Consider the following 12,692-nt stretch of genomic DNA (forward strand, 5'->3'; position numbering starts at 1 on the left):
TCCGTCCCTCTTCTACGAATACCGCCTAGTCCTTGACTGTACTGCTGCTTCGTTTCAATTGCTGTTGTGTGTGTGTTTCCCCCAGGACTTCCCGGATCATCCAGCTCCTGCCATCGCTGTTCGGCTACTGGGGGAACACACACACGCAGACTCTTGGAACTCCTGTACCCCCCCCGGAACCCCTGAAACCCCCAACCCTTAAATAAACTTTTGAACGTGACGCTTTTGTGGTCCTCGTCCTGTTTGGTGTCTGACAGTACGATCTGACCAAACATGGACCCAGCGCACGGTCGAACCAGCATGGAAACCGACGAACCAGAACCACCCACCGCCATGCAACGCCTGGAAGAGACAGAGAGAGAGGTAAACCGCAACACTGCTGACATTGCCTCCCTACTTCAAGCCGGCTTGAGCCAGCGTCAGCAGTTCCAGCAGCAACAGCAACAACTTGCAATGATCATTCAACTTCTCACCAACCTTTCTCCTCTGCCTGCTCCCACCGGCCCAGCCCCAGCCAGCCTGCTCACCGGCCCAGCACCCGAGTCTCCTGCCCAGTCCACTGCTACCGTGGCTGCCGGAGCCCCAGAACCCAGGATCGGCAATCCAGAGCGGTTCAGCGGCGACCCAACCCAGGTACGGGCGTTCCTGACGAGCTGCCGTGTCCAGTTTACCCTGCAACCCAGGACTTTTGCCACTGAAGGGGCGAGGGTCGGTTACGTGATCACTCACCTGACGGGCCGAGCTCGACTCTGGGGAACGGCGGAGTTCGAGCGCCAGACCCCAGCATGTGCAACCTTCAACCTATTCGCAGAGGAGATGCTCAAGGTATTCGATTTGGAATCCACAATAGCCGAGGCATCTCGGATCCTGATGAGTATTCGCCAAGGCAGAAGGACTGTTGCGGATTACTCCATCGACTTTCGAACCGTGGCAAGTCGGAGCTCCTGGAACATGGAAGCATTGGTGGATGCTTTCCTCCACAGCCTGGCGGACTACATAAAGGACGAGCTGGTTTCCCATGATCAACCCCCCACTCTTGATGAAGCCATTGCTCTGGCTGTCCGCATCGACCGCAGGATCCAGGCCCGCCGTCATGAGAGAGGGCGCCAGAGTCCATCCACCAGCACACGGAGTGTCCCAACTGCCCTTCTGTCCGCACCTGCCACACCATCTAGCCAGCCGGACCAGTCTGAACCGATGGAGATCGGCCGCACCTCCCTAACCCCTGCAGAGCGCCAGCGACGCATCACCTCCAACTTGTGCCTGTACTGTGGTGGTGATGGTCATCGAGTCGCCACCTGTCCAGCAAAAGCCGGAGCTCACCAGATGTAGGAGGAATCCGGATGAGCTCAATGAACATTCAGCCCTCCATCAGCCGTAAACCCCTCATCCAAGTCTGTCTTCACCTGTCTGATTCCACCCACACCCTGGCAGCCCTGGTGGACTCTGGCGCAGAAGCAAACATTATTGACACAGGACTTGCTCGTCAGCTGGGCTTGGAAAGCCATCGCTTGTCCACTCCTGTTCCAGCCCGGGCCCTGGACGGTCACGCAATTGGCACAGTTACCAGCATCACAGCCCCCATCTCAATGATGGTGTCAGGAAACCACCGAGAGACCATCCGCTTCCACCTGCTCAGCTCTCCAGGCCAACCCCTAATCCTGGGCTACCCTTGGCTCCGTCTCCACAATCCTCACCTCGATTGGGCCTCCGGAACTGTGAAAGAGTGGGGAAATGCCTGCCACCTGACCTGTTTGCGTGCTGCCTCGCTGCCCCCCGGCTCAGTACCCCCCAGCATTGCCCACGACATTTCTAATGTCCCTGAATGTTACCATGGCCTCCGAGAGGTGTTCAACAAGACCAAAGCCACATCTCTGCCCCCACACCGTCCGTACGACTGTGCCATTGATCTCCTCCCTGGGACTGCTCCACCCAAAGGTCACCTCTACTCACTATCCCCTCCTGAAAGAAAAACTATGGAGGATTACATCAGGGACTCCCTGGCAGCTGGACTCATCCGCCCGTCTTCCTCTCCTGCTGGTGCCGGGTTCTTCTTTGTGGGAAAGAAAGATGGTTCTCTTCGCCCCTGCATTGATTATCGAGGTCTGAATGATGTCACAGTGAAGAACCGGTACCCTCTGCCTTTACTCACCTCTGCTTTTGAATTGCTCCAGGGATCCACTATTTTCACCAAACTGGACCTTAGAAATGCTTACCACCTAGTGCGAGTAAGGGAGGGTGACGAGTGGAAGACAGCATTCAACACCCACACCGGCCATTATGAGTACCTGGTAATGCCATTTGGCCTCACCAACGCCCCAGCGGTATTCCAGGCGCTGGTGAATGATGTGCTGCGGGACATGCTGAATAAATTCGTCTTCGTGTACCTGGACGACATCTTAATTTTCTCCAGAACTCTGTCCGAACACACCCGTCATGTCCAGCTGGTTCTTCGACGGCTCCTGGAGAACTCTCTCTATGTCAAGGCGGAGAAATGCGAGTTCCATGCTCAGACTGTGTCATTCCTGGGATACATCGTCGCTGAAGGCAATATCCAGATGGACCCCGCAAAGGTCTCGGCAGTTACCTCCTGGCCAGTTCCGGGGAATAGGAAGAAGCTGCAGCAATTCCTCGGTTTTGCCAATTTCTACCGGAAATTCATCCGGAACTACAGCTCCGTCGCCGCTCCCCTCACAGCTCTGACCAGCATCAAACACCCCTTTTTCTGGACCCCAGAGGCCAACACAGCCTTTCATACCCTCAAGGCCCGGTTCACCACTGCCCCCATCCTCCAGATGCCAGATTCAGACCGGCAGTTCGTTGTCGAGGTGGATGCCTCAGACGTGGGAGTCGGGGCCATACTCTCTCAACGGGCAGAGGAGGACAACAAGTTGCACCCCTGTGCATTTTTCTCTCGCCGGCTTTCACCTGCAGAGCGCAATTATGATGTTGGAAACCGTGAGCTGTTGGCTGTCAAGCTTGCCCTGGAGGAGTGGCGTCACTGGCTGGAGGGGTCCACAGTTCCGTTCCTGGTCTGGACCGATCACAAAAACCTCGAATACATCCGCAATGCCAAACGTCTTAACCCCAGACAGTCCCGCTGGGCCTTGTTTTTCACCAGATTCAACTTCACCCTGTCATACCGCCCAGGTTCTCGGAACACCAAGCCGGACGCTCTCTCCCGTCAGTTTCATAAGGATGACGCCCCTTCCCAGGAACCTGCATCAATTCTGCCCGATCCCTGCGTCGTAGCTGCCCTGACCTGGGATATCGAGGAGGAAATTCAAGAGGCCCTCCGTGACCATCCCAGTCCCAGTGCATGCCCAGACGGTCGTCTCTTCGTCCCAGATAATTTGAGGTCCCGGGTCATACAGTGGGGACACAACTCCCGCCTTGCCTGCCACCCGGGCTCCGCCCGCACCTGCCATCTCCTTGCCCAGCGCTTTTGGTGGTCGTCTTTGAGAAGGGATGTCCGAGAATTCGTCCGTGCCTGCCCCACCTGCAATCAGAACAAGTCCTCCACTCGGCCCCCCGCTGGTTTACTCCAGCCCTTGCCTGTGCCCACACGACCCTGGTCCCACGTCTCCTTGGACTTTGTAACTGGCCTCCCACCATCAGGTGGGATGACTGTCATTCTCACTGTGGTTGACCGGTTTAGCAAGATGGCACACTTCATTCCCCTCCCTAAACTGCCATCTGCCAGAGAGACTGCCCAGGCTGTTCTTGATCATGTCTTCCGTCTACACGGGCTGCCCAGGGATGTTGTCTCTGACCGAGGCCCGCAATTTACCTCTACATTCTGGAAGGAGTTCTGCCGTCTTCTAGGGGCCACAGTGAGTCTCACCTCTGGGTTCCACCCCCAGTCCAATGGTCAATCCGAGCGGGCAAACCAGGAGCTGGAGAAGGCGCTGCGGTGCATGGTTTCTCGCAAACCCCAGGCTTGGGCACAACAACTGATGTGGATAGAGTATGCTCACAACTCCCTCACCTGCTCTGCCACTGGTATGTCACCTTTCCAGTGTGTGTATGGCTACCAGCCCCCCCTGTTCCCCAGCCAGGAAGGAGATGTGTCCTGCCCGTCTGCCCTCGCCTATGCCCGCCGTTGCCGTCGTACCTGGTCACAAGCTCGTGCCACGCTACTCAAGTCAGCTGTCAGCTATGCCACTGGGGCTAACCGCCGAAGATCGCCGGCACCCGCCTACCGTGTTGGCCAGAAGGTGTGGCTGTCAGCCAAGGATCTCCCACTGCGGGTGGAATCGCGTAAACTGGCACCTCGATTCCTCGGCCCGTTCCCTATCCAGAGGGTCATCAGCCCAACCGCAGTCCGGCTCCAGTTGCCAACCTCCATGAGGGTGCACCCTACTTTCCATGTTTCGAAAGTCAAGCCGACGCATGAAAGCCCGCTGGTCCCCGTGCCGCTTCCTCCTCCTCCTCCTCGCCTCGTTGACGGTGGGCTGGTGTACACCGTTCGACGCCTGCTTCGGTCCAGACGGCGAGGTAGGGGCCTCCAGTATCTCGTCGACTGGGAGGGCTATGGACCTGAGGAGAGAACCTGGGTGCCAGCCAGTCGGATTGTGGACCGGACACTCATCGCCGACTTCCACCGTCTGCATCCTGATCAACCTGCAATCCGTAGGGGCCGCCCCAGAGGGGTCCCTAACCGTCCTGCCCGCCCGGCTTCCTGTCATGTGCCTGACCCTGACCCTGTCTCGGTACCTGTCCCGTCTTCTGTCCACGACCCTCCAGCTCCCTCCGAGGATGAGGATGTTCACTCGGACCGCTCGGAGGAATTCTAGCCCTCCACCGGCTCCCCTCCGCCCTCCCGACGTGGTGTCACTCTTGGGGACTTCTGGGGCCGTCCCTTAGGGGGGGGGTTCTGTCATGAGCTCTCTCTCTGCCTGGTAACACGTGCTGATTGAAGTCTGATGACCTCCACCTGTTCCTGCTCTGCTCTGCCTCACCCTCGTTACCTACCAGCTGCACTGCATTCACCACTCATCATGCCCTCTATATAAAGCCTTGCTTTTCAGTCCACACTTGTCAGATCGTCTGCAACCAGCACCAGTTACCTGCCTGTTTATTGAAAACGCCTCTGACTCTTTGCCTGTGATCCCGGGCCCGCTCGACTACTTCTGTGTTCTCCAGCCCCGGTAATCTTGACCTGCCTTCCGTCCCTCTTCTACGAATACCGCCTAGTCCTTGACTGTACTGCTGCTTCGTTTCAATTGCTGTTGTGTGTGTGTTTCCCCCAGGACTTCCCGGATCATCCAGCTCCTGCCATCGCTGTTCGGCTACTGGGGGAACACACACACGCAGACTCTTGGAACTCCTGTACCCCCCCCGGAACCCCTGAAACCCCCAACCCTTAAATAAACTTTTGAACGTGACGCTTTTGTGGTCCTCGTCCTGTTTGGTGTCTGACACATATGGAGAAATGTCGCACGTTAACAATGACCACACCACTACCCCCTAATTGCATGTCTCTTTATTTGATAACACTAAATTAAGAAATATTTTCTAATCAGGAAAATGTTTAGTTTATTTTTCTTTCGGTCCGCGGTTCCATAGGCTACCATTCAATTGCTGCACATTATCTGCTGACTAGCAATCTCCTCGTTGAGGAGACCCTATAAGCCTGCAGATCATAGACAGAGAAAGCATGCTCTGGGAACAGAGCACAGTTGCCTGTCTAGTGTAACCATGGGTATGTCTACAAGGAAAATGTCTTAGTGCGTTTCGGGGGTGGTGCAATACTAGCCTACTTTGAAAAGTAGTATTGCTGTGGCAATATAGTCCAGTCATTTTAGGAGAAAGGGTTGAACAAATTGCAACACAAGCAAACTTAACTGATTTTGTATCCTCAGTATGTCCTGAGTAAGGGAAAAAAAAGCCCCGAAGAATCCCAATAGGGGAAAGTTTAGAAAAAGACCTAAATATACCCTATTCATGCGCCTATACAGTATTTTTCTCACGCAAATAGGGGGAAAAAAAATAACCTTCACATATCACCATGAAAATTACTGAGTTGATTACTTACATCAAGACAAACAAAAAATGTATTATAAGTTTTTTGAAATTGTTTGTTAACATGGGCAAACAGGGCATGATGTAATTGTGTATAGCTAGTGACCAAAACTAATTGCAACATTTGACAAACAAATTGTCCAAGGCATGGAGGAAGATAATACATGTCTTAACTGGTATTATATATCATCTAGAGGGTATATGCTTATAGAAAATATATAGTTTATGGTATTTAATTTGTTTTCCCTGGACAGTATAGGCCAAAATGTATCCACTTTACACTAGATTCACCTTTACAGAATAGAGGGCAATGTATGGTGCATGGCATAGAGGAAGATGGGAAATGTCTTAAATGGTGTTATATCTCCTCCGGAGGGTATATGCTTTCAGAAAATATACAGTTCAGGGTGTTTAATTTGTTTCCCTTAATAGTGCAGGCCAAAATGTATCAGCTGTTCACTTGATTCGCCTATACAGAATAGAGGAGTATGTGTTATGCATGGTATGGAGGAAGATGGGACATAAGTTGATTGATGCTATATTTCATGTACAGTGCATATACTTTTAGAATATGTATAGTTTTGACTGTTCTATGACTTTGGTAAAACCATGACCCATGCATAGGCATGCATTGTTAATTATTAATCTTAAACTATATTTATTAGTATAGCATTTTTGCCAGATGTCACAACAATAGAGTCACTTGGAGGCTAACTGCAGTTATCCCATCTGCACCCTTCTGTCGAATTAGGACATGATCATGTCCATCTTCAACTTTGCCTTTACAATTTTCCTGCATTCACTAACATAAACATACTGTGCTGTCCGATTATTGTTTTAGACAATAATTGTGCAAAGTAAAGGGGCATCATACAGGCCCCTCTGACTGGACAGACAGTATATCAGTCAACCCCTGGGCAAGAGGTCAATTACTATAAGACTTGCAAAATGATGGACTGATACTTTAGTGTGATATACTGTATGTTTCAATGACCTCTAAATCCGATTACGTAAACACCAAAACCACTTTCCTAAGCTGAATAATGCCTAACTATGTGTTTGTACAGATTACACATTGTGGAACACTTACATGCAAAAACCCACTTGGCTCTATTTAAAGATTCAACAACCATTTCCATTGATTCAAAGGGCCACAATGTAAAAATAGACACCAATTTTGCAACAAACCAGTCTGAAATAAGCCAAAGGAATTCAATCTTTGAAAATAAAAATGTTCCTCAACAATGCAAGATTCTAAAATTCCATGTTAAGTTAGATGGGGTCAGATATTCTTTAGAATGTGTATTCTACAACATTCTAATTACAGTTTTGTCAGTATTTGCTGAAGAATAATGCATAAAACAACCCTCATTTTAACATATTTCCACCAACTGGATTTTCATAGTCTTTTACTATGGTGTAAAGATCACCAATTGAAATATAAAAATAAATTCTGTTGCAATTAGTTTTGGGTCAGACCTTTGCCTGGACTATTAGCTCCGTTGTGGTATTTATACAAATTAACTACAGTATACGTAATTACATTATGCCCCGTTTGCCCATGTTAACAAACAATTTCAAAAAAACTTATAATACATTTTTTGTTTGTCTTGATGTAAGTAATCAACTCAGTAATTTTCATGGTGATATGTGAAGGTTATTTTTTTCCCCCTATTCACGTGAGAAAAATACTGTATAGGCGCATGAATAGGGTATATTTGGGTCTTTTTCGAAACTTTCCCCTATCGGGATTCTTCGGGGCTTTTTTTCCCTTACTCAGGACATATTGAGGATTCAAAATCAGCTAAGTTTGCTTGTGTTGCAATTTGTTCAACCTTGACCCCTATTTTGGCTTAAAATGACTGGACTAATACTGGTGACGGCAGCCATGTCCTGAAGTAGCCTAAAGCATGTAGGCTAATGATTCCTAAAACCTACCAAACGAAGTCCATTCTGTGGCTATTGAAATTTGGGTACTATCGTGTTAACTGTAAGAGCCAAGAGCCAACAAGAGCCATCTGGTGGTTGTTTGGGTTGTTGCAGCGTCGTTGGAGAAATACAAATTAAAGTTGCGTGATCGCGCGTGAGGTCATGTGCGAATCATGCGTGAAGCTGGCCAATTTGAAGTAATGCCCACTGTACATTTCACGCGGCTGCGTGAATCACGAAAAGCGCAAATGAAGTGGCCACTTCTAAATGGGACCCACTGTATAATAAGCCGGATAGTGTATTGTCCGCCGGTAATTGTCAGCTCTGTTCGCCCTCTCAGGACTTATTTTCTGATAATTACCGGCGGACAATACATTATCCCTTTCATAAAAAAACACTAAAGCACTTACAGTAATCACACACAAACTACTATTTTACTGACTAAAAATAATAATTATGAAGGAAGTTTAGAACCCAGAATTTACCTGCACACCACAAAAGTGCCCCAAATTCAACACAAGATACTTAGATACACTTGAAAATACACTTGGAGGAGGTCTGTGTCCTTTCTTTTCCAGATATTTTAGGATTTCGCTGTGGTATCGTTTCAGTATTGAGTACCAAGATATTTATGGCACGTATTGTATCAAAGTCATAATTTTGATATTGTGACAAAACTACTCGGCACCTGCCCACAGAGCCAAAACTGCTAATAACTGTTTTGCTTACCATGGTATTACTGTGCTTGATTGATCAGACAACTCATCTGACCTGAACCCCATAGAGGAAAATCAGACACTAAACCAGACCTAACGATACAAAAAGACCTTATTGCTGCTAACAGAGCAACCTGGGCTTCCACTCTAGCAGTGCCACAGGTTCATTGCCTCCATACCGCGCCACAGTGATGCAGTACTTGTGTACAGTGTTTAAGTGAACTACTTTCGATTAGTCAGACTAGTTAATTTATTTGCAAAAGGTTGATATTTCGGTATTATAAGCCTAACCTTTTTATTCTAATATTGAGATACTGATTTTTGGTTTTTAGGAGCTGTAAGTAGTAATCATCAAGATTAAAACAAAAAATGGCTTGAAATATTTCACTTTATATCTAAGGAATGAAGAATATATGATAGATTCACATTTTGAAATACATTAATGGGGAAAAACGAACCTTTCAACTATATTCTCATTTTTGTGACTCACCTGTATGTACAGTACTAGGAAAATCTGAAGGCCTATTTCCTCACACAATACATGTCTCATATTGAAACATGTTCTAGTTTCAAAAACATTCTGTTTTTTAATCCCAGATTGCAACATGTTGGAACACATGCTCAGCAAGGGAAAAATGTGGACTGCTATCGACTCGAAACCTCAAGTGCAAAGACCATGATGGATATTGGAACAAGGCAGATCTTTTCTGAAGAACATGACCTCTTCCGTAAAAGTGTACGCCGGTTCTTTCAAGAGGAGGTGATGCCACACCATACAGAGTGAGCAAACATTCACATTCATTTCAATACATTTATTCTATGTATGAAGTCATTTATGATTTAACTTTGTTCCAAATAGCCCAAGACCTAAATTCCTCACTTTTTGCATGCATAGTGAATGAGATATAGCAATGAGTTGTATAGGGACACATCTCCGTTCTCTTCTTAGATAAGCCCTTCCACAAATGTTGCTTTACTGTGTGAACTTATGCTCCTAAGACCCTGTGTCCTCGTATGAAGACATAACATTTAGGCTTTGCAGGACTTTCTACTTCAATATTTTGAATAAATTTCTGTTGCCCTTATATCATGACCGTTATTTGCAGGGTGCGATTTGTAGGGGGGGGATGGTGAGGATTCCCCCCCCCCTCTGGTTTTCCTATCCCTACCTCTGCTAAATTATTTTTATCCCCGGTGGGGACAACATTTATCCCCCTCTGCCCCTCATATTGATTAATGCTACTTCATATAAGTAAAGCGCTGCAACGTGAGAACAGTCTAGTAGGCTAGCCTACATAATAATCTGACATCAGAAACGCACCGTCACCGTCAGCACTCAGTGACACAGTGGCTGACACAGTGGCTGCGTGATAACTTAATTTGGCCTTGATCGTGCAGGACATTTCAGAATGTCGAGTGTGTAATCCATCATAAAATTAATAATAATTAATAAAACGTGTTTCAGTTTGCCTTAAAAAGAGGCGAATATTCGTGGTCTGTTGCTGCATTAATGTCGCATTAATGTTGCCTATGTTTGCGACTTTGAACGCACCCACTTGTCGTCTTTAAGCCTCGGTTGCTAGGTAACCAAACTATATACAAACCTGGCATAATATCTTTAGACTTTCCACTACAGACTAATTAATGTGTAGGCTGTAACTTAATGTTATATGTGCAATTACAAGAGAACTTGATGGGTACTGGGGGATAGAGGATACCCATGCCTTCCGACACTCATCACCCCTTACCCTGATTCTGATGCTGGAGCACAATTTGGCCCATGCACAGCAGAACCCGCGTTAGAATAGAAAATTACGTTTGGGATTATCAAGGAGTCTATGGCCCACTCAATCTGTGACAAGGTAGGCTAGTTTAAGAAATCATCATTCAAAGCAGTCCATACGTAATGTCCATTTGTATTATTGAATTGTGCATTTGACATTAATAGACTTTCTTAAACTTACGCATTTACACGCATTTGAGTAATATTTTCCATATTGTCTAATTGCTAATTGAACTCATGTTTGTCCAGGTGGGAGAAAGCAGGCCAGGTAAGCAGAGAGGTGTGGGAAAAGGCAGGTGAGTGTGGTCTTTTGGGAGTTTTTACACCTGAGGAACATGGAGGCCTTGGAGGGGATCTGCTGTCTGCTGCTGTGGTGTGGGAGGAACAGTGAGTGTATTTTTTTTTTTTTTTGCATTCTTGTGTAACACCTACCAACATAATAATTTCCACAAATATAATAAATCACACATAATAAAAATCTACACTACTTAAAGGTCATAAACCCACAAACATAATAATTTCCCACAAATGTAATAATAATGACATGCAGTTAATGTAATATCTCTCTATTAATGACAGAAATGTCTGTCTGTGTGTGTGTGTTATTCACATATATCACGCCTGAATTCAACAATGTAGAGCTGCGTTTCCCATACTTTGGCTTATACTGTATGTGGCGGCCCGCTACAGTATCAACATTGACCGCCACTCAATGATTTTCTGATATGCTATTTAAATGGGATAAAATCCTTGTCACTCTGTCTCTCTATCTTACTCTCTCTCTCTGCAACAGACCTTCCTGTCCTCTGCATGCACATAAATCAAATTACTAACAATAGTGCAAGGATTGTTGGCACATTGGTACATAAAAGACAACTGGCTAAATCATTACCACACTGTGCAAATTTGTTCTGCAAAGTTCTTATCACAACGTAGTCAATTGTGGAGACTAAATTCAATTAAGTTATAGGCTACTTTTTGTGTTTTGAATTTGTTTGTAAATGTAAATGTTTATTTTATATTTTGCCCCTTTTAGGATGTACTCTAACTGCTCAGGGCCTGGATTCTCTCTTCACTCTGACATTGTGATGCCATACATCAGTCACTATGGCAGCAATACCCAAATTGAGAAATTCATCCCCCCAATGGTTGCTGGAAAATGCATTGGTGCCATTGCCATGACAGAACCAGGAGCAGGCAGGTAATCAGTTTTCACTTTCAGGAGTAAATTTAGTCCTGCCTAATCAAAGATTTTAGAGCGGAGCTTGATTGCTGTACGAGTAAGGACATTCAGACAGCATTCAGATTAGGTAGAGTGCAGTGTTTCCCATACATTGCCTTATTTGCAACGGCCCGCCACATTGTCTACCTCACAAGGATTTTGCATGTTGTACTATTTAAATAAGAGACAATCCTATTTCATTGTAGGGCTATGTGCACCTTCACGCAGTCTTTCCATGCCTTGCGCTCTCTCTCTTTCTCTCTCTCTCTCTCTCTCTCTCTCTCTCTCTCTCTCTCTCTCTCTCTCTATCTATCTATCTATCTATCAATTCAATTTCAATTCAATTGAAGTGAGCTTTATTGGCATGACTGTAAGTGTTACACTGTTGCCAAGTAGTAATTACATCAAAAGAATTAGCAATTAGTAAAAATTACAACAATTGACATGGACTATGGAGAATAATAAAAATAATAGAACATTAGAACACATATGATACACACGCACACACACGCACACTCCACCCCCTCCTCCAACACACACACACAGTAGCAATGGAGAAAAAAAATAAAGAAGGAAAGAATACAAAATCCAAAAAAGGAAAAAAAATACATAGTGGCTATCTCTTGCTTTATGGCATTCTTTGACATATCGTGCCGCTAGTGGTAGTAAGGATTATAGGTTGTTATTAGGTACTCTCCTAAAAAGTAATTCATTTTAGTGTCATTCTGTACATTTTGTGAAATATATTGATCTAAAGTTTTCACATGTTTTACAATTAAAATGTAAAAGAAAATGTTTTTCATTTTTGATTTCTTGTGTGCAGCATGTGCATACCCTCTCCTCTTTTGGATGCCATGTTTGCTTGTGGCGGCCTCTCTCTATGGCCAATGTTTGGTCACTGAATCTGTACCTAGTGACTGGTTTCAATCTGGGGATCTTTTATGATGCATAAGTATTCAGCCATTTTATAATATCTTTCTAGTGATTGATACGCTTCCATTTTACTTTGAGATTTAAT

The 12,692-nt window shown here is 46.1% G+C and overlaps 1 protein-coding gene across 1 annotated transcript in view; it reads left to right on the forward strand.

Annotated features, from left to right (window-relative positions):
* Positions 1 to 12,692, forward strand: part of acadl (acyl-CoA dehydrogenase long chain) — a 64,161-nt gene that overhangs the window by 22,246 nt on the left and 29,223 nt on the right. Inside the window, exons 2-4 of the mRNA XM_042077948.1 lie at positions 9,267 to 9,449; positions 10,702 to 10,839; positions 11,489 to 11,653. Coding sequence (XP_041933882.1) covers positions 9,267 to 9,449; positions 10,702 to 10,839; positions 11,489 to 11,653 — 486 coding nt within the window. The remainder of the gene's footprint in view (positions 1 to 9,266; positions 9,450 to 10,701; positions 10,840 to 11,488; positions 11,654 to 12,692) is intronic.

Source organism: Alosa sapidissima, chromosome 22, assembly GCF_018492685.1.
Source record: "Alosa sapidissima isolate fAloSap1 chromosome 22, fAloSap1.pri, whole genome shotgun sequence".
Lineage (NCBI taxonomy): Eukaryota > Metazoa > Chordata > Actinopteri > Clupeiformes > Clupeidae > Alosa > Alosa sapidissima.